The sequence below is a fragment of the Tinamus guttatus genome, unplaced genomic scaffold (genome assembly GCF_059628265.1).
Source record: "Tinamus guttatus ecotype Peru unplaced genomic scaffold, ASM5962826v1 Tinamus_guttatus_pri_ptg000211l, whole genome shotgun sequence".
NCBI classification, from domain to species: Eukaryota; Metazoa; Chordata; class Aves; order Tinamiformes; family Tinamidae; genus Tinamus; species Tinamus guttatus.
Genome location: NW_028288745.1, coordinates 2,119,238 through 2,142,681, shown reverse-complemented (window position 1 = coordinate 2,142,681; position 23,444 = coordinate 2,119,238). Strand labels below are relative to the sequence as shown.

The following is a 23,444-nucleotide window of genomic DNA, read 5'->3' as shown; positions in this document are numbered from 1 at the left end:
CAAGGCTGTTAGCTGCAGTTATTTAAAAAAAAAAAAAAAAAAAAAAAAAAAAAAAACTATGAGGCTGTCTTCTCTATCTGTTTGTAATTCAGGGCTCTACTGTATAGTCTGTATCTTCACAAGATTGCAATCTCCTTGAGGAGAAAGAACTCTATCTTCATCTTTTTTTCTAACATTTCAAAAGTGATTAGCCTTATAAACTAAGAGTAAAATAATATTCAAAACCCAGAGCACATACAATTTTGTCAAAATATAATTAAATCCTGTCAATCTTGCTTGTTGTATTTTAAATATGAGAGGTACATTGTTAGTTATTTACTCATCAGAGGTTCCCAAGGGACAAGAAAACCCTTTTGAGCGATAGTAGCATTACAGGCTGTTGAAGTAGCCTTTATGGCTAGCGGTTTACAGCTCTTTCTGCAGTAAGACCAACAAGTGAGTGATGCCATCCAGGCACATGTGTTCAGGTCGTTTTTCTAGTACTGTCTAGTCTCTCTGGGCCCATAGGACCAACACTGCCAAGTAGAGAATGATGCAGCCGATTCAGCAATTATTGGATAAGACAGAATACTTCGGTAACTAATTTTTTAGGGTGACATTTCCTTAATTTCTTTCTTTCTAGTATTAATATATTTAGAATTAGGTAACTTTTAAATTTCCTCCAGGTTCTTTAAACCCAGGTAGTTCTTACCTCCCTGTACATAAGCGAGTCCCCTTTCATGATGGTAGATCTTCAAAGGTCAGTGACTGCATGTCTGTCCACCACAAGTGGTTCCTCACGCCATCAGCACAGTTCTAGTCACTGCCTGTCTCCAATGGTGAGCAAGTCCATCATACCTGGGCTCTCATTTTCAGCAGAAAGTCAGTTCTCTTGAGTTAGGCTGTTGCTCTGGTGCTCCTGTAGGGTGAGAGCCTACAAGGAACAAATCAGTGTTTACAACCAGCAAGGTCATCCCCATCCCGCTGGGGACAAGCGATTCGAGCGCTGTTGAGACATAGCTCTATTTCAGGCTAGCAAGGGACAAGAGCCTTGCACCAGCATGACATTAAGTCACTGGCAGAGCTCCCCTCCTTCACAGCTTCACTGCACCATCATCACTCGATCAATTGTTCTGTCAAGACATGCACATTTGGGCTAGACTTGAATTCGCTCATGTTATTCTGATAGCCATCAACTTGCATGATCTGCAGAGCAACATGCTGTGCTAATCCAGCAGGATTCTTTTAGGGACTCTTGATCCATCTTCCCCTGAATGAGCCCCCCAGCTGTGTACCTCTTCACTGCACACAAATGTGTTGCTTGCAACACTCATGACACATCAGAACAACATTATGGGGATCAGCCAACCTGACCCACACCAGGAATCACAGACCAGCAAATATAAACAGGGCCTGTGATGGTACAAACAGATTGGCATGCTCTTCCAGGCTGAAATCCTGGCCTTACTAAAGCCAGAAGGTTTCCCAGTGATTTTACTGTAACCAAAATTTGCCTCACTGCTTCTTTCATTCTTGTCCTACAGCAAAATAATGCTCAGCTCAACATTTCATCAATTAAATTTGCTAAATAACTAATTTTAAATGTTGTTTTAAGAAGCAAATGAGTGTCTTACACAGTATACTTTCTGGACCTGCTGAGACAACAGATCTCTCTTCATTTTGCCATCCAGTATCTTTATAGGCTGGTCACTTAACCTGAAATCAGCTGTTCTCTCTTTACCAAAACTTCCCATTTGTCCTGCCAGTTTTTATTATCTGAATTCAGCAAGGATGATTTGTCAAACCTCCCATCAGAGCAGTTTGTAAAGTGAAATGCCAATAGGAGGGAAGTTAGATGTCATTTGACCCATGTCGAGGCACTTGTCTGCCCGCTGAGCGAAATGCTGCAATAGGCAGCGGCTGCCGGGTACTGCTCCCTTATCACTGTCAGGGCCCAGATAAATGCACTTCATTTAAGAAACGAAGGCTTTATCAATGGGCAAATAATTGCAGAGCCACTATTGATCTCAGAGCTCACTTACCATGAGGCAAGAGGGACCTGTAGGAATGGCAAACATGTCATCGCTCCGTGGGGCAAACAACGGGCTCCTGCTTGAGCAAAAACAGAGATGTCTTTTTCTGGCAAACCACAGAATTACTTACTTAAGGTGACAGCCACATTCCTCTAATGAGGCAGTATGTCCTTGCTCTTTTAGATTAGTCATTCCTTGCTTTTAGCTCTGGCGTGTCAGAGCTGAGATGGGAGGAGAACAAGCCTCATTTTGGGGCTCCACTGTCTACTCTTTTGGAAAGCTTCCTGTCAAGATCTTCATGCAGATGAAACAGGCCAAAATGCAGCAGTTTGAGAGACAGACTCCCCTCTCGCTGATCACAGGACTAGTGGGAGCTTCCTGGGTTTTCAGATTTCCACAGACTATATTTGAATTTAGAAAAATACTTACTGTACACTTTCAAACGTAGGCTGATATCTCAATCATAATGCCTAATTACAGCGAGTGCCTAAAGATAATAGTGACAAATAAACATTTCCTATAATTTGGATAATCCTTTGGAATTCAGGAAGGATTGCTCAGTGCTCAGGGAGAACAACTGTTCTATGTTTACATTAGGGCGACTTGGCAGGAGCAAATAATGTACATAAAACTGATGCTTGTCTTAATTAAATGCAGTTAATGGGTGCTGGACTTTTCTTCCTAGTGCACAGAGCAGTTTAGCAATGGCCAGATATAACTCACCCTGAAGTTTAGAGTTTAAATGCAATCAATATGTATTTATAACAAGGGAGGGATCTGAATATAATTTGTTATTAGATGACAACTGACTAATAGATAAAAACAAGATTTAAGTATGTTTTTCCATATACTGTTTTCTGACAGAACATTTACTGCCTTTCATCCTTGATTATTGTTTGCTTGTACTAATAATGTTTTAAATAGCAGACCTTTGGAAATTACTGTCCTTTCAGCTAGTCTGGGAATGAGAACCAGAGAATGTAAAACAAGATACCAGTCAAAGAGGATCCTTTCAGTCAACAAACTTGTTGCTCAAGTAAAACAATTATTAATAACATTTGCTAATTTTATGATTAGGAATCCGCAAAGGCTGGTCATGTTTTTAAACATTCATGCTCTTCATAAATTTACAATATAAACATGTCACAAAGCATAGGTATTGCCTATACTTAGCAGAGAATATGAGGACAGGCACAGTCCCAGCATACCTACAGCCAAGGCTGGTCTCTCAAATGTCGCAGCAAACAGAGCTTGGAGAGGGGATAAAAAGAAGGTGAATAAAGAGGTTTTGAGGGAGAGCTCCTATTAAGCATGAGAGAGTGCAGAAAGCAGAAAGGCACTTGGGCTGGAAAGGTGGCAAGCAGGCGGTGGAGATGGTACCGTGGGCAAGCCCAAGGTAGGAGATGAACTCTGGACACTGGGTGATTGATGGTAGGCAAGGAATGAACCTCTAGAAAAGGACCTTGAAAGCAAAGACAAGCAATTTATGACAGATGCAGCACAGAAAAGGGAAGAGGCAAGAAGGTGGGGGAGCAATGAGCTTGGAAAGGTGTCTCAGCAGCAGCATTTGTCAAAGGCAAAGAAAGAAATGCTGTGGTAATTGAGATGTAACATGATGAGGCCACAGAGTATTTGTTAAAGGTTTAATCCAGTAAACAAGGGCTACTGTGAGCAGCCCGTGGAAGGCACTGAGAACACGTTTGTAGGACCAGATATGTTATACTAGCTAATCAATAGTCTGGGGTATATTATAGCAGACAAATGTAGTAGATAAATTTAAAGGTGGTGATCGCTGACCTTTCTGAGCTCATCTCTAGAGCTGCTGGAGTCTTTCTCATGACTTCTGAAATCAAGATGACCATTTCTTTAAGCTATTGTGGCACATCTCAAGCTAAAAGTTATGAATTTGATGCACTAGCTACTAGATGGAAGTTTATGGCTTGTATTGAGCAGAATGCTAATACAAGTAATGATTGTGATTGTACAGGTTGCCTTTGCCCTCCAAATTGGTGAGAGTAAATTCAAGCTTTTTGCAAACTTTCCTCTGTTTGCCAACTTCTAATGTGAGCCTGTTGTCAGCTATCATGAACAGCTCCTTACTACTGCCTGGCCCCCTTGAATATGTGAGCTATAATATGACTCTATAACAAGAGCTGGTGAGGGTCAGAACAGCTAAAGAGCCAGTCCACACCTGAACCATTTCACTCATCTCTGGGTCTAAGTAATGGGGTCCAGCTTCTCCATCCTTCTACTTGAAGAGCTATTTCACTTATCTTAATCTCTGGGAAAGAAAAAAACTGAATGTGGATTAAAAAAAATCATTTTAGGGAGTCATCATGAGGGACTTTTTGCACTTCCCAGTATACAAATCAATCCTCTTGTCTCACTGTTTCTGACTATGCAGCTTTGAAGTCTCTTAAATGATATATTAAGTACCCTAGCTGGTGACTGAAAACAATAGTCACTTATCTTTGTAAATAGCAGTGAAAACCAGACTATAGAAGGTACTGCCTACAGTACAACCAAATAACAGTGTTTAAAATATCCATTGATATCCTAACAAAGGCAAAGTTAAAAGAAATCTCATTTAAAACATCTTTACTAGATCTTTAGCAGATTTGATCCTTTCCTTTGTAAATTGCTCAACATGAAAGAAGTTGCCATATTTTTGTATGAGGGCAGAGCTTTGTAAACTCATCTTTTAGGAGACTATTTCTAGCAGTGAATTTGGCACTCAGTGCAGCATGAAGGATGAAGTAGATTTTCTACTCTGCTCTTTCACATCTCTGCTTTTCTTGAATTCTTCATAAACAAAAGCAAGACATCTTTCCCTTCGCTTTATCTATTAGAGCCAATAACAACAGTGAAATAATTGAAAATAAGTACTAATACTGAAAGTACTTAGAGATGCAATATGATGATGTCTGGACTGAAGGCTTTGATAAACTTTGCTTACTGAAAATACCTTTTCACCAAGCTCATAGACTTGAATGCAGGCTGCATTTGCCAGTTACAAACACTGTGCAGGCAGCTGAAAAAGCAAGACAGCAGCTACCACATCACTGGAACAGGCTGCCCAGAGAGGTTGTGGAGTCTCCTTCTCTGGAGATCTTCAAACCCGCTTGGACGCAGTCCTGGGCCACGTGCTCTAGGTGACCCTGCGTGTGCAGGGGGGTTGGACTAAATGACCTCTAGAGGTCCCTTCCAACCTTAAGGATTCTATGATTCTATCATATAGATAGAATGTTCATGAATTGTTCATGAATTTTCCAAGCATTTATTTTTTAATATCTTGAAGGAAACACTTTATATAAAGGGAATGAAATATGAATACTGTGATTATAAGTTACAGTTAAGAATTAAACCATTATTTTAATAAATAAATCTTTAATCATTAAATTCAGCCTGGATGCCAGAGTCGTGAATAATAAAATTCTTACAGGAATTCCAGAGATAGCCTTGTGTTTCACGGCTGATTATATTTTTTGAATAAGCTACCCTAAATTATAGGGAAATTTAATAATCACTGTTGATTTGTCTTCTTTTTTTCATGAAATCTTAGAAATTCATCCGTCATATAACTGTTGAGTACAACGCTATTATTCGAGACATGAATTTGATCTAATTTGATTATTACTGGCTTATGTTGTTTGCTTGTCCAACAAGTGAAAGCCATTGGAGACAAAAAGGCAAATAAACAAGCGAAACTGTCTTCAGCAAGTAATTTTGGTCTTTTTTTTTTCTCTCCCCTAAAAGGCATGTTTTAGGCAAAAAATGTAACAGCAATAAGATTAGATGCTTAAGGAAACTTTGGATTTTTTTTTCTTTGGTTAGACACCAATCTTGCAAGTAATTTGAACCATGGGTACCAAGCAGTGTCTGTGTTTGGTACTGCTGCCTGTGTGTGGGGATTTCAGAGCAACCCAATCAGTGCTCTGCAACCACAACACCAAAGCACTTCTTCTCTCTAATAGTTTGCAGAGTACTAGTAAGTATGACGTTTAAACAGGTCCTGTAAGGGGAAAAGCACCCCCAAAGTGACCCAGATTTACATTTATCTCCGCTTGGAAAATTTCTGTCCCATTATTAATATATCTTATACATTTAAGGAGTAGGTCTGAATGTATTTTACTATGAGATTACATAAAACTGTTTTAGCTGCTATTGACAGAAGTGACAGAAGCAGCCGCTGAGGTGACTGCTTTTGATAGCCAAGTTTCCCATCATAACATCAACAGATATATATTATGATAGAAAGACATATATGAAGGACATACTTAAAGAGGATCTGCAAGAGGAATAAGAGCGGCAGCCAAACTGCATGGTGCAAAACAGGAATCAAGGGTGATAGCTGGAAACAAGGGACAGGGAGACACGGTGCAGAGGAACAGGCAGGAGGGCAATGGAGGAGAATATGCAGGAAAGGAGGCTAGAAAATAGGGGAAAACAGACAGGAAGGAAAGAGAAATTTTGCAACTGTGATCAAAGCCAAGCAAGAGGTGGAAGGGGAGGAAATAGAAGCAAACAGGAAAGAAGCAATGAAAGAAATTTCAGAAACAAACTTTGCAGCTCAGCCTTCAGTGCAGCTGCAGCCAGGAGCTGGGACAGGCTCTGGCTGTGCAGAAACCCCCTTCGTCCCAGGCTCAAGGTTTGGGGCATGTCCCTGGGTCACGACAACGCCATCACCTCCCCAAAAACATGGCAGAGATGGGGAGGACACACAGGAGAAGCTTCAACTCTTTGTGTGCCTTTGACACCCGTTCCAGATGCTGGGAACCTGGGGACTGCTGTGGTAAATGTATTTTCTCTGTGTTTGCCTTTCTTGACAAAACAGCTCCAATATTTTGATGTCAAGAATAATCAGCTCTTTTGTGTTGCCTTTATCAACTAGCTGCAGATTTTTTGCAAGTTAAAAATTAATGACAACTTCTTTTTTTAAAAAAAAAAAAAAAACCTTTTTAGCATAACCCTTCTGCATTTTTTTTCCTGAAAAAAAAAAAAATCCTACAACCTTTAACTATTAGTCTAAACCTCTCCTCAGTAACACCCCAAAGAGATCCCACCGCAGCAAAGCAACCAGGCTCATAGGAGCCATTATTTTGAGGATGAAACATTGTGTTGTGTCCTTTAGCACTATTACGGGCAGTCAGTCTGTTAGAACATATTGGGCGATTATAGGCTACTCTTTTCAGAGAAAGCCATGGGTTTCAAGTTAGCCGTAACCGTATATCAGCTCCTGAGATTATGCCATGATTTACTGTCACAGCATCATGTATTCTCTGATTTTCTGCCTCCTATGAAACATTGTGCTTTCCTTTTCTATTGATGTATCAACTATAATAGTTACAAGCAGCTACAGAAAAATCGATAGTGAACTTTCATTACTGTGCACATAAAGAGCACCAGGCTGGGAGAGCACCTCGCTGTTAAATAGTCACCAGCACTAAGGTGCGCTGTAAGCGGCCGTTATTTTGGTCTAAATGAAGAATGGATGAATTTGAAACGTCAAATATCTAGGATCTTTGACACTGCTGCATTCTATTTCAAGTTTTTCCAGTACGTGATTTTTTTCCCCTCCAGGTGTCAGGTTTGATTTGTCTTTTCTGTGCTGGGATTTGTGTATTTTTTTAAACCCAGAGCTGACCTAAGAAATGCATGGCAAAATAAAATACTGCTGGGCTATGTTTTGCTGTAAGCTAATTAGGTTTGGCTGGACAGTAGTAAGAACAGTGTTAATATTCATCGAACTAGTCTATATCATGAGCTGACTTTGATTAAGGCGAACAGGCCGATAATCTCTGAGCTAAACAAACAGCTAAAACAGAGGTGAAAAAGTTACTGCAGTTTTACCAGCACAGGCTCAGAGGTGCTCTTAGCACTGTGCAAAAGACTGAGTTGCTTTTCAGTGTACAGATTGGGTGAAAAAAAAAAATGTAGTTTGGGGTTTAAATATACATTTTTGCCTCTGGGAACACATTAACCTCCATTCAGTGAATGTAAATCAGGAAAGCCAAGAAACAAAAGTAAATGTATATTACCTTGAATACGCTCAGGCCACTTGAATTCTCCAGCAATTCAGGATGAATTTCTGCAAGGAAGGTGGGCAAATTCTCTTGCAAGATCTAGTGATTACCTTGGCATTTGGAGACTATGGAAATGTACAGATATGAAGGCACTTTTTGTTCCTGTACACCTTAGCATCTGAAAGTCTGTGCATTTCCATGGAACTAAAACATGAGGATGTACACACGTATTTACATGAACCATATCTCACCAATGTGTATCCCACCAAATGTATGTCCACTGTCTGCAGGACTATAGACAAGCAGTATGTCTTGGGCTAGACATTGCTTGCAGGGAAAAAAGCCTTTAAAAGAATTTCAGATTGCTTTTATGACTTCCATAGTACTAACTCATATAACTTTTGCCACAAAACAAAAAAAAAATAGAGAAAAAAATCATGCCAAATGGCAACTCATAATCCTGTCCATGGGGAAAACACCCACTTTGAAGTCGTTTTGAAGGGTATAGTGAGATCTAGCTACAGCTGAGCTTAATCCAATGACCACTGATTTCAGGGCGGAAGGAACGAAATCTCCTTCCAGTCCCTCAGTCACAGGGCTGTGCCAAAGGGCAGGCTCAAAGAGGGGAGTCAAGGAAGTTGGCAGGGGCTCCCATCTCCAGCGGGATGAGCCCAGCAGGGAAGAAAAAGCACAAATACCAGTGACAAGGTCAAGTCCCCACATGTTACCTGGCAGGCCCTGTCTCCCAGGGCTGCAGGTGGAGAGAAGAAGATGCTAGAAGTAAAGCCCTCTTCTAAAGCCATGTACACAGCCACACTTTCAGGAGAATATAATAATTAGAAAGGAAGGAGAGTAGATCTATGCTCTGAATTCCTGCTGGATGACATTAAATCAGTTGTTATCTCTGCCCTCAGTTGCTTATCTGGAATGTAGGTTAAATAGAATATTTCCCATGGAAAATTTCGACACTTTTCTGTTTAAGTGATCGGTAATCGTGTTGCAAGGTGGACTTGCAGGTGATTTTTTTTTTCTTTTTTAGCTTTTCTATTTGTATATTTAAAAGGGCAAGCAATGTAGAACAATTCAATACAAATTGAAGCCTCTGAGAAAAAGAGTCAAAAGGACCACACGCACTTTCTTTCCAATCAACGAGCAATATCAGAAGCAATATGCTATGAAATACTGCAGCTGGGAACTGCCAGGAGGTGTGGGGACACCTCAGCTCCGTCCCGTTGTCCCCATGGCCTCTGTGAGGAGCACCAACACGTCTAAGCAATACCCATATCCATGGCCCTTTGCAAGCAGGCACAGCACTGATTTGACAACTGATGCTCGTTCAACCAAGTGGATGGTGGCACCAACCTTATAAACAGTTTTCATCCAAGCCAGCAGATTTTTTGTCAATCCTAATTTGATAGAGAATAGAAACTGCATCTTAGAGACCATGGCCTACACACTGTGGATTTACTTCACATACAAAACACATATCGTTGGGCCTCTGAATGAACTATCAATTTACATGATGCCCAGACATTATTGGTAAGGATTTGGCTTTCACAACCTCATTAGAAGATCACTTTGACAATAGATTTTGGGTTTATTCTGGAACCTGGGTGGTTGTGCATTGAGTTGTTTTCCTTCACGTGGATCCCTGAAGTCTTGTCAGGTCTCCACATGCAAACGTGAAGGCCAAGGCCAGTTCCCCAGCAGGAGCTGCTGGTGTCTATGGCCAGGCCATGCAAGTGGCCTGTGAGCTACTCTCTGCACCCACAACACTTGGGTTGCTCCTGTGAAGCTGTTATCTATGCAAGATACTGCAACACTGCAAGCCAAGGCATGTGCTGGTCCAAACCCACCCAGCCACATTGTACATATTTCTTCACTTGAATTTAAGGTGTCTTTAAGCACATTACTGAGTTCAAAATGCTCTGCAGCTTTCAGCATTGAGCAACTAAATAAAGGGCATTTTGCTTTATATCATCTAAACACAAGTACACAAGATGATTCTTTTACTCCTCTCTACCCCTTACATAATGAGGGGTGATAACCTTTTCATATTCTTTCTAAACTAAAATCAGTTTCTACTGTTATAATGTTGTTCAGTGAAAGAACCTGATCAGCTCCAACAGAGACACATAAAAGTAATGAAGTCACATATAATGCTAGTTTCCTTGTCTTCATCTTTCTCCAAGCAATATGACAGAAATAAGAGATGACTAGCTGATTGCCGCACAGTCGAAGGCAAAAGCCTTAAAATTCTACAATATTTGTCAATGACACCACAGAAAGTCATGGTACAGCATCACACCTCTGAGATTAGTATATCGCTAAAACATCTTTGCTTAACTCTATTTCCTCCTTTCAAAGACAAGATATTGCAGTAATTTTTGCTCATATGGGACTTTGGATCTAAACAGAAAGATAAACCCAAACAAAATTAACTGGGTAATAAAAAAAGCAGCATGAAGTTCTTCTCTTATCTGTAAACCACCATAATAATATAATTGGCTGGTCTAATATTTTTAACCAAGTTCAAAAAAGTTTGAAGTGTAATAATTAAATGCAAATACAGTTCTGATCCCAAAGACCAGAAGAATGCCTCTAAGCTAGTATTTATAACAAGAACTATTCGACTGAGCTCTCTTGTAAATTTTATCATACCTGAGGCAGTTTTCCTCAGTCGATTAGCTGGAAAGCTGAATTTATCCTGAGGCAAACCAGACATCTAGTACAGGCTAAATTCAACTACTGGAGCTTAAATTTGGCTTAATATATCCCCACTTGGATCTGCCTGTTTAATTCTCTTTCATATGATAAGGTTGGTTTTATTCATAGTCTGGACTTGCCACCTGAACAAACTGTACCTCATATCTTATTCTAATGGAATAAGAAAACTTTGAAAAACCCACAAAAGTTCTTGACTGAAAATCAAATGCAAATTTGGGATTAAAAACTGTTTTGTAAAGTGACTACAAGATTAGCACAGAGAGATTTTTCCCCTAAGGAACACTGCTTTTTATGATCATGCATTTTTTATACTCTGCAGAGACAGATGGGCTTTATAAAAGGATACAGCCTGCTCCTCAAGAGGGTTTCAGTGGCAGCTGCACTTCTGGGCTTTAACCACTGTAGAAATTTATATAGGATATTTTTTAAGAAAATATTTGTATTTCTTCTTTCAAGCTCCATCAGCCCTTGGTTCCAGGGCTGGCAGCAGAAATACCTCTGAGATTAATCTGCCCCATTATTCCTATTTTAAACAGCACTTGAGTAGCAGGGAAAAAGGATAGGTAATGTTCAAACTTCTCCTAAGGTAAATAGAAGTCCAGTAACTCAGAAAAGTTGCAAGGATCTAAAATAAAAGCAGAGCAAATAACATTCTAAAGAAAGAGAATCTTCCAAAACCTCCCATTCCCTTTTTTCCCCTAATATTCAGCTAAATAATATATTGTTCCTTATTCCTCTTTACACTAGACCGTAGTGCCTGCTATTGCTAGTTATAGGCAATGCCCTCTCTGCCTCAGTTCATAACCTCAAGGATTCTGAATCACTGTTCCCAGGCACTTCATAAATATTTATGATATTTTGAACTATTCACACCCTACAAATTGTAGATGTCGACTGTCAGTTCCCTTGAAACACCAGCAATCCTGCGTTGTCCATGTACTTTTGAAGAATAAAAAGACATTTAAAAAATTAACTGGGGAAATGACTTGGTCCAATGCGTTTACTATTTGTTAGTTTTTCTTTTATTTTTAAATCAGAAGCCTTATCTTCTGCTTTTATCAAGTGTGATACTTTTTTTCTAGAAACTCTAAGTGTGGTTTAAACTAATGCTGTGCGGATTGCATTCAAGTATACATTTTGACTGCTCCTAATGGAGTGGTATTTAACATACTAATCTTCTCTTCTGTACTTATTCCAACTAAATATTCAGGAGACAACCCCAGGCCAGGAGCACAATTGGACATGGGGTGGGATAAGGAAGCAGGAAAAGTAACTTTTGACTCAGGTACTTTCACAATTTCCCCCCTAAATCACTCCAGCCCCAGATTTTTTTAACATATGCCACAGTATGAACACAAGCACAACACCACAGCATGCGCACAGGAAAATTCTCCCTAAAAAGGAGAGACTTAGAGCCCTTTTTCCAGGACTGAGCTGGAGCCAGAGACTCCCTGGAACCCGCTGGACTTTGCATTTAAGGGTGCAGCCGCCTTTGGACTTTGGCTTAGGGCTCGTGTGAAACTCATCCTCTAAAACAGCCAGGTTGGGCTTTGTTTGCGACCGCTTGTGTGACACACATCACTGAGACGTCACTCAGAGCAATAAGGATGTGGGGAACTAGGGTGCTGCGACAAGGCAGGCAGGTGGGGATTTGTTTATTTGTTTAACTTTCAAGTCAGCAAACTCATCCCTGCCCGGTGGAAAAAATCAAGCTGTTTTATTTTCCTGAGTAATCACCGGTGATAAAGATACAAGGGATCAAATTAGGCTTTACCCTGTGGTTGCACTGGGATTGCAAGGACAGAAGCAACCGGAGTCCTGCAAAATAGTCCTATGGTTGCAGGAAGAGAGAAATTGCTGCCTTAGAGCTCCCTCTGCGTCACAAAGCTAACGGAAGCAAAAGCAATTATAAAATTATTCACAAAAAGTAAATAAATATGATTCTTAAGTAAATAAACATGATTCTTCATAGAGATAGGAGCTGATGTGCCAAGTGAGAACTTGCCCTTTTACAGCCATTTGAAAATGGCTACATCAAAATATGTTCAAATCGAATTCTGAATCTGTCTGAAGCAAACTGGAGGTCCATCGAGATTGAATACTGCGGGGATGAAATAGGATTCAGACTAAGAATTACAGCTTGTTATCTCATGAGCATCCTATTCCAGCTTTAAAAGCATAGATCATTTTGCCTAGCACTTGTGCAGAGATGAAATACATTGCTATGGCAGGATTTAATCAAGATTTTCAAAACAATGTACCCATTATCTGATGTTATATTCAACCAAACAAGAAAATTACTTTATGATCCTAATAAACAGAGTTTGATCATTAAACTGTCTTCTCAGGACAGGAAAGTTTTCTATGCTTTTAGTTTGGACTTGGGAATCTTAAGAAAACGAAAGCAGTGATTGTTGTTATAACATTAAGGTTCTGTTTCAAGCTCTGGAAAGTGCTAAATATAGCACCTTATAACTTATTAACAAATAGATCTGTCAGAAATTGTTTGCCATGCATTTTAAGTAAATAACACTCAGCATAACCCTGCTCTAATAAAATCAAGGAGAATTTTGTAATAAGGAGCTTAACTTTACCATAAATCTCCCCCATTACAGCATTTTCTCTGTCAAGGAGGCTTAGATATAGAATGGCATATGTCTGCTTTGATGGCAGATGTGCTATATTGAACTGTTTTTGTTACCATTAGTTGCAATGAAGGCAAATGGCAGGTAATCTGCAGAGACTGGCAGTTTATCAACCTTATCAACCATTACTTCTCTTGCCCTCAAAAAAAAATCAAATTCACATGTCAAAAATCTACCTTTTTTTTTTTTTTTTTTTTTTTTTTTTTTTTTAAGTCTTGTAAGCTGCAGGGCTAAAAGAAATGGTAAAAGGAACTAGGAAAACACTGCTTTTGAGGAAGGAATTGCTTGGCAGGGCTCCTCATCTCAGTCCTGCACAATCCCCCTTCTTCGGATAATTCTGGGGAAAAATAATCAAGTCCGGGCCAACTAGATTTTATTCAAGTCCTGCAGGGAAGGGTATCAGATCTTATTGCCCTAAGTATCCATAAAGCTTTTTTCAGTCTTGCGAAACTGAGAAACTTGTCCCCACGGAGAAGCCTAAACATATCCTTAACTCATCCTTGTGATGGTGCAAACGGAGGGAGCTGGAATGGTGGGAAGTGGGTCTGTACCTGCTCACAGCTTTCTGTAAGGCTGCAAGAGGGGATCTAACAAGGGAAGCGTGCCGGAAAAATTAACCAGCTTACTTTGGAAAATATGTATGCTGCTCCTAAAGAGTTGCTATTTTTCAAATTTTAATTTCTCATTCTCTTTCATTTTTCTTTTCAAAATTCCCAGACCAAGGGAAGCTCTCTACAGATTAATACACCACCAAATTTTCAGTATTTCATGTTTTGAATATGAGAGGGAGAAAAATCTCTCTGAAACCTAAATATTTTTCCCCTCTAAAGACCAGACCCATTTTTGGGGAAAATATGCAAAAGTGTTCTCCTCGGGCTGCACGTTGTATGCCGTTTCAGCTTAAAACACAGCTTTATAGCAAATGTATAAAATAATCAAAATTGGGTGATTTGTGGGAATAGTAGGAGATCTTTACTGTGACTACAGAGCAGATACTGACACATTGTGGTAACGTTTTTGTCTTAATCATCAAAAGTAAGCTATAGAGAACAAAAATTCTTTGTTTGACAGAAAAGTGATTGCCATTTCTTGTAAAACATATAATATATTCCAGAAGACCTAAGGGTTTGCTCTCCAATAAGGGTAGGAAAAGATGCGTGCCCCACTGTGAGCTCGCAGTAAGGCTGTTTCATGTAAAAAGTTGGTAATTAGTCCCTGAGTGAATAAAGTGCAAGAGATGAGAGACTGCTACTTATGGCAGCAACACAAAACGCTTCTTCTGGCTGCTAGGACCTAAAGGGTGTGTGGGTGGGAGGGGGAGACCTATTCCTACTCGTTTAATTTACAAGCCTCTAAACCTTGAAAATTCATTTCTGACATTAAGCCTAAACATGTGTACTTTAAATTGTGACTAACCGATGTAAAGATTGATAAGAGACATTCCCATCCTAAAAATCAGGCAGGAACCAGGAGTTACTTGAGCACACAGGACATTGCTGGGCTAGACCCTGCGAGCTGCCTGTAGCCCACTGCCCGCAGGAGCATCGCGCCAGCCCTACCTGAGGTTCCCCCAGGTTCGTTCAGTAGTGTTCAAACCAGCTCCGTCCAAAAGGAAATATCTGGAAAACCAAATCACCTGCCTTTACCAGGTGTTATATCATAAATGCCGAGAAAAACAAAACAAGCACAAAAGGAAAAAGCACAAGAAAAAATATCTGCTTACAACTGTATAACTCAAAATTATGATTGCATAGTATTTGTAACATTATCACCTAAATACTCTGACCCAGAAATGAAAACTGCATAGCATTTCTGTTCCACCTGCAAAAGTCAGCACTGCTAGAAATAGCTTAATATTTACAATGCCTTTATATTTTCCCTTCATTAATCTTCACCGTTGCAACTAGTCCACCAGTTTTGGATTTTTCCCTCAAAAATAATGACATTATTTAATAGCAATTATGTGTTATTCAAACCCCCATTTAAAAAAACATATAGAAAATAGTACTTGCGAGTTGGGGAAATCACAGTGGAGCTATGCATAATACCCACGCAGATCCTCAAACTGCCCTCTCAGAGCTTCCTCACCTGCTTCACCGCACCGTTTGCTGTTAATGCACACAAAATAAAGGCACTTACCAAAAGGCATTTCCCAAAACTCTGCTAACTTTGCAGACACTTCATGCCAAAAGACTGATCTGGTGGTCACCAGCTCCCCACTCTTGCTGTTTGCTACTGCAACCTGTGGGAGATCAACACACAGATGAATTCTCTAATGACACCCCAAATTGTAATTATTTGATCTGAGTCACCTGATTCATATAGAAACAAATTCAACACCTTTTCACTGTCTTTAACTAATAACATCCTGCTTACAAACCTCTCGTCCCCGCTGCAATCTGTGGGACTTTAGGCAGCATTTTCTCAGTCTGGACATGGCAGGGAAAAGCTTTACTGTTAATTGCAGTTATTGCTATATAACCTCGGTGGTTTTGTTGCCTAGTTTAGGTGATGACTCCCGCCTTCTTTAGATATGCCAAGAGAAAGATGCCACCAGATTAATTTTGCAAAGTGTATCAAATGAAAAGTTGTTGCTATACTGGCATTTATCTCCAATTTTGGCATTTCTGAAGAAGCTTGGAGTGGCCGAGTAGGAAGAGAGGCCCTTTGCACAGGGGCAGCGCAAAGCCCCGATATCTGCCTTGCTGATGTACATGGCCCTACTGTCCTGTATCAAAGAAAATCCCTGTATTGGATTTCAGAAACTATATGCAGGTTAAAGGGCACCGTTCTTATCTGACATTCCACCCAAAGGACAATGATTTCATTTTATAAAGATCATTAGTCAGTGAAACATATATTTTAGCGAGTTTCCAGTAGGGGAGATTATTTTGGCAGCCACTGGAGTGTACCAGATGGTTCATTAGCATGGGCTGGGCAAGTCGGAGGCTTTCAGAATCATTTAGAAAATGTCAAACAGAAACAAGAACCCTGTCACTTTTTATTAGAATTAACTACATCATACCCTGGACACAGATTTCACCTTGGGTCAGAAAAATTAATACAGAATTATATGAATGGTGTAACATACCAGGTTAAAGATAGGGCTTCCTCTCGGGACTCATTTGCTAGCAATATATTATGGTCCTCTACTTTCGGAATCCTCAACCTTTCTTTTTGTAAGACGCGAAAAGAGCTGACCTTGCTCAGACTCCATTGGTGTCTAATTGATTTGAGGTATATGCAGAATTTCAACAAGACCCTCCACTAAAGCTCTTTTGCGATCATTTTCCCAGGAAAGTTGGCAAAAGGCTTCACTGAATATTCAGCAGCTTGTAAAGTATGCTTTTGTCAGGAGGAAAAAAAATGCATCCGTTTAGTGAAACACTGCCTTAGTAAACAGGAATTGAAATGCAATTCAACTCTGCTGTTATTTTATTGTTGTTATTATTATTATTATTCATTCAGATGTCAAAAATCTCGAGAACTTCCAGCTTGTGGAAGGTGTTCAGGAGCAAGTGAACGCTGCTCTGCTGGACTACACGATGTGTAATTACCCACAGCAAACAGACAAATTTGGACAGCTTCTCCTGCGACTACCAGAGATCCGGGCCATCAGCATGCAGGCTGAAGAATACCTCTACTACAAACACCTGAACGGGGACGTCCCCTGTAATAACCTGCTCATCGAGATGCTGCATGCAAAGAGAGCATAAATTATACCCATTAGAGCTTCTGCTTTCGAGGAAAAAATATATATATATATATTCTGAACTGCTCCAAGCAACACTAACTAAAATGTGGTTTTAAGACTTTCCAAAATGGTATAATAATCAAATACTAATAGTAAATAAGTGATGTATCAGGGTATTTGTATTGCAAACTGTGAATCATATGCTACACATCCCCAAAGGAATCTATATAGGACTTTATACTGGCGTGAAGTGACTTACCAGGTGGACACTATCACCAATGTCGACATGAAAAAGGACGGAATGATTCTTGTATATTTAACTCTGCTGATTGCCAATATGAAGAAATTTAAGGGGAAAAAATCCATATTACTGAGCTAAGATAGTGGGGAATTTGAGCGCACTAAATTCCTTCATTGTATAGCAGGACTTCCGAAACACTTCTAAGATGCAAAACTGCCCCTCCAGCATCCTCTGCCATCATTGCAAGGACCCAACGCTTCCTCTTTGGTGACTAGTGATGTGACAGCCGCTTGACAGGCCACGAGAGCGAGCGCTGGAGCAGGCCGCGCGCCGCAGAGCATCGCCACGAAGCCACGCAGGCGTCTGGCCCTCAGCCCCGCGCGTGGGCGGCGCGGAGAGCCTGTCAGCACGTCAGCGTGGCCGTCTTACCGTGTCCCGAGGTTTGTTTAGTCCCGTGTCCACGTTGTTCAGGCAGGCAGTATCCCTCTTCCATTAGCAAGCATCAAAGCTGAGCGTCGCGAAAGGGACTCAGCAATTTGTGTGGCTGAAACACAGCCCTGGTGTGTTTTCTGGGCTGTTTCCGGATAAATCGTATCCCAACATGTTTTAGCCATCAGCAAGGACAACTTCTGACACCTAAATAAATAAATAAATAAACAATCTTTCTCAAGCTCCACTGAAAAGAATTGAAATTTGTTAAATTGGTTACATTTGTTTAGCTATGCAAGAAGAGACAAATCAATAGTATGCTGATGCTACCACAGAGGGAGCTTGCTGAGATTTTTGAATCACCCATATTGAAGAAAATAAATGTCCATTCAAAAGCCCAGTTTATAAAGAAACATTCTCTTAAGTTGGGAAATACAGCTTTTTTTACCCATAGAACGAAGAGTGATACTGCCGTGTCTACGTAGGCCAAAGTCTGCTGCAGAACAAATATTAGAGAAGAACAAACAATTCTCCCTCTGCCCAGATGGGATATCAGTATTATAACATGCAGTGCCACAGTTCTAAAGTCTTGCCTTATTTCATTATCCTTCAAGGTAACTGTGCAGGTGTGGATCAACATACATTTAAAATAAAGTATTAATCTCTAACAATAATGAAAACATTAAGTTGTTTACATTCTTTAGGTCCTGTGGGGGAAAAAACTGTGATAAATTTGCAAAGCAGTGATTTCCTTAATGTTGCTTTCAAATTGGTAATTATTTTACCAGTACTTAATTACTGTATGTCGTGAGACACTAAAATCAAAGGGGGGATTTCAGTTGGACTTTAATTTTTGAGATTATTGGCTGCACAATCACTTGTAGAAACTGTATAAAATCCTAATCCTTTTTTTTTCATGAAGATTGCTGGCATTTGAATAGTTTATTTATATTGTATATGATAGTTTCCACTGTAGACAATTATGATGCTAATTTATTGTTCTTTGGTTTCATCTTTATATAAGATATAGCCAGAATGAAGAAGCCAAATATATGTGTTTACTGTAGCATGTCTTCAAGTTAGCAGAACATAGTTCAGGGACACACAAGGGTCTTTACCATTGAAATCATTCGCTTGATTAAATATCTGTAAATCTTCATAATCCTAAATGTAGTTTATTTAAATCTATTGTAAATTATGTGAGTTGTAGCTTTTTCTGTTTCATGTGAACTTGGAAAAGAAAGGTGCATTCCCTTAAGTTTTTTTCCCTATCGCTCACGCATTGTATACCAAAGACATCAGTTATCCACGTTAACCACGTTGGTGCAAAATGCACTGTTTTAATCGCCCGTATTAATCACCTCAAAGGCTCTGCCCAGGCGTGTTTGGAAACAGCCGCGCGCTCCCGTCCGCAAGCCAAGGCGGCCAAGTGAGACACACACACATGTAGATAAACACAGACGTTCTTGCCCTTTCCAGAAGAAAAACCAACACGTGCATCAGGTGCTCCTATTCTGCATTTTCCTCTCATTTCCATTGGAACGCTCACTGCATGTTAAAGAATAAAAACTTGAGCGAAATCCGTTGCTAACTGAATTCACAGCACCGCTATCTGTATACAGGACAAAAGAAATATAATAAGGCTGTAAAAGAAAAGTAAAATTTTCTATACAGTTCAATGGAAACTGTTTTGATGAACTAACATATGTTTGCCCATATCTGTATCTGTGGTTCCAAGAATTCCACCAGATTGCCCAAAGTTTGTGAACAACAACAAAAAAAAACCTCACGTTAATTGTTAACTACTTTGTAACCAGACATTTACTTAGAGCTGCCTTACGGATTGCAGGACGTATTAGTAAAAGCAGACTAAAACACAAAGGTTTGGGCTTTGGCTGGTTTATTATAGTTGTTCAGTGTTTGTAAACAGACAATCTGTCATGTCTGATGTTCGTATCCCAGATGTTCTGCAGCTGCCTTGGGTTTGAATCCATGAGACTTTTAGAATGTGCAGTGAGTTACTTGGTGAAGTTAAAGTTCTCTTACTGTATCGGTGAAATACATATTGTCATGTCAGTTCTTGCCAGGAGTTTCTCATCACCAATGGAAAAAAAAAAAAACTCAGTATTTCAATAAATATTGATATGCCCACTCTGACCACTTTTAAATTGTCTTTATAATAACAGCGTCTCACTGCACAAAAGCAGAGGTGAGTCTCTATTTAAGAGGAATTCAGTAGTTAATACCTGCAAATAAATAGATTTTGCCTCCCAGGGCACACTTGCCTTTCACTTTAAAGGTTCCCTAAGAAGATATAAGCAGCCAAAGCATCAGAGGGAAAACCGACGGCCAAAAGGAGGCAGGAAACCAGATCGAGCCGCGCTGCAGATAGATAACCTTTCAGTGACGGGAATACGCCACGGGCCCGGGAGCAAGGGCAGAGCTGCCGGCGCGCGCTGCCAAGGAGGCAGATGTTGCTGCTGTTGCTAAAGAAAAACTTTCTCCCAGAGCTGCCCTCTGGCTCGCGTGGCCGCTGTCTCAATGGCCAGAGGGAAGGGGTCCAGCAGAGCCCGTCAGTGCATCCCTCCTTCAGGAGACCAAGGCTACCTTGGCCCTGAAACTTCCCTCTGCTCCGAAGGGTCTTCCTGGAGGTGCCAAAGGCTGATGGAGGGGTAGAGGCAAGGCTGGAACGGGGCACCTGCAACAACCGCACCTGAAGGAAGCACAACAGGTCTAGAATTGCAGTTAACACAGTGAAACGGAGAGGATGAGGTGGCTTTGAGGCAGCAAGAAACAATTTCTCATGTTTAATATACAGGGAAGTCTATCTAAAAATGTATGTGTTTCAGTGATATATTTAGAATAAGCACTACAAATTCAAATTACGAGGGGATTTTATTTTTAACTGAGCTTGACATCAGCTCTGGAGCAACCTCCTACGTGTTTTTATTGGAAACATGGAAAGAGTGAGTTCAATGTAACACAGGTCAAATCAGTACAATACTTAGTGAGCCTGACAATTTCCTGGAATACCGAATAACACTTTTTATTAACCCCTGATGTGAAGCATCTAAGCTCCACACACAAAAATCCACACAATGTTTCTGCCTTAAGGAGTTTGCTGTCATTTTCCAGGGAAATGCTGTATGGGGTCATCTACTATGGTCTAGTGTCTGCCGTGGCAGCCTTAGAGCATTAAATTCTTAGATAAATAAATTAGATAAATTAGAGATGAATTAGATAAGTTAGGGTTGAACAAGTTTTACAGGTGTATATAATAAAGTGAACCTTGCAGCACTGGCATATCCCATGTATTTCCGTGCCAGCCCGGCACTCCCCATTATGTATATACCTGCAGAGGAAAAAGTCATTTTCCAAGAGCATTTGCCAACACCGTGAAAAATCTTTGGCTCAGTGATAAAGGCTTGATCGTATCTGGTGCAGACACAGCTACCTGGAGCTGAGACTACCTACCTGCATGTGAGCCATAGCAAAACCCTTGGGTTGTGCTCCAGCTACTCTACTAGAGAGCAAAAGGGATAAGGGGAAAAGGGCTGGGGAAATAGCTCCAAAAGAAGATACAGCAAGAAGGAAGCACAGACATGGAAGAAACATGAAGATATTTATGTTTCATAAATATTTCATCTTGGTTCACTTCTAATCTAAAGGAAAAAAATTAAATAAAATATGTTGGATTTTTATCATTTCTTTGAAGTATTAGCAAGACCTGAATAAATTACCATTTATGTATTTTAGTTTACCGCCACAGTGAGGCAATATTGATAGTGATAAGTAATAAGTGATTTTTTTAAAACCATTTAACATGTGTAGTTTTCTTTTATAGCTTATAGAGTTTTCAGATTTTAAAAATGGCATGGAATAATTGATTAACTATATTTAATCAATGCATTCAACTCACGCTGTGAAAACCAGATCTTATTATTCAATTGCATTTGTATTTAAAATCAAACGGCAGAGCTGCCTCACAAACACTTGCCAAGTAGCTCCCCAACTTAGTAAGTTCAGCTGAACTCTTCTACCAGGGTATCTTGACATGTTCCCCTTCCTGCAGAAGATCTCCCTGCAAGTGCCACACAACTCCTAGGAAAGAAAAAGGGGAAAAAAAAAAAAGAAAAAGAAAAAAAATAATAATCTTTTATGACTCAAGAAACAGGACTTAGAGCAGTCCAGGAGCGATCCCAAGCCACCCCCCACTGCTCACTGCTCCTCATACCGTTAGCAAAACTCCTTAGTCAACCTAAGTCAAACTTAGTGAACAAAGTCAGCCTAACCCCACGCACCGAGATCTTCGGAAGGGCTACCGATAGGTACATGTCAGGGGGGTGAAAAGGTAGTCAAGGACTCAATAACAAGCTTCTCTGTGTTTAGAAGCAGCAAAGCAACCCAAAATGTCAAAACAGGAAAGCAAGTGCTGAGCCTGGTCCAAGCGGGCTGAAGAAGCCTCAGCCAAAGCAAGGCAAGGTCACCCGCCAGCCTGCCACATCTTGGCTTGCAAGGACCAGGCTTACGGAGCTCTGAAATCAACAACTCCCATCAAATATTGTTTTCAGAGGGAAAATAGGAAGCATCCAAGAATTTTAATTCAAGAACTGCACTAAAATATTAACAAGGGAATCTAAACAGAGAAATGCTATCACAGCTGGAACTGAAGTATTTTAAGGCTGACACAATTTTGCCCCAGCACTACAATAGTCAACATAAGCAAGAAAACAGCTCTTGCCAAAAAGAGGAAAGGGAACAAAAAATGTCTATTTTTTTTCCCTTTGTTTAGATAGGCAACTTTGTCATAACTTCACCCCTTGGGCATCCTTCATGAAAAAAGGAAAAATCACACACAAAATAATAAATAATAAAAGAAAAGGTCACTTGCCATTCTAGAACCAAGTTTCCCAGTATTTAAATACTTTGCAGTGATTAATAATGACATTGAGTCATCAACAATTCATCAAGGGTGGGAGCTGTGAAGAAAAAAAGCCACGTTTTAATAACATATGTTTTCAAACCATTAAGCAATATCTGATTTATTAGAAAATCACGGTCATGATACTGTAGCTTTATCCTGACTTCTCTCCTAACTAATCTGCTAAACCTATATTTTGAGGCTTTTTGGAGTTTCTTATCATGTGAACAAATGCACATTAAAAAAACATATACAAAGCAAGAAAAAAAAATCTTCCAAAAAGGAAGTGATCCCTTTGGGGTGACAAAATTGAAGCCAAGGACACGAGAACAACTCTGTTATCTTCCTGATGGTCACTTTGTAGTTGTCCCACTTTGTTTTAATGTCTTCTCATGAAAGCCATAAGCAATACAATACAAATTAATGTAGCCAGGAAGAAAATTCCAATTTGATTATACTTTCCAGAATTATTTTAGAAAAAAAAAATCTGACTTGTTCCAGAAAAATAGCTGGAAAGTGTTAAGAGATCTAAAATAGCTGAAATACCTAAACCCTCGCATCAAGGGCTTTTCAAATGCTGCTAACATGCCACCACTTCTGGCACAGTGAAGGAGATGTACAGCCCAGAAACTTGTATCTCACCAGGGGTCGGCTGCTTTGAGAATTTTTTTCAAGTTCTTCATTTCGGCATCCAAAAATGAGGCATATTTCACAAAGCCAAGGATATGCCCACACTGCCAAAAAACAGTAAC

The 23,444-nt window shown here is 40.0% G+C and overlaps 1 protein-coding gene across 1 annotated transcript in view; it reads left to right on the top strand.

The window, feature by feature from the left end:
• NR5A2 (nuclear receptor subfamily 5 group A member 2) overlaps window positions 1-17,345 on the top strand; it is a 71,228-nt gene extending 53,883 nt beyond the window's left edge. Inside the window, exon 8 of the mRNA XM_088524373.1 lies at window positions 16,876-17,345. Within this exon, the coding sequence (XP_088380499.1) occupies window positions 16,876-17,123 (248 nt within the window). The 3' untranslated portion in view covers window positions 17,124-17,345. The remainder of the gene's footprint in view (window positions 1-16,875) is intronic.
• Window positions 17,346-23,444: the final 6,099 nt, after the last annotated feature.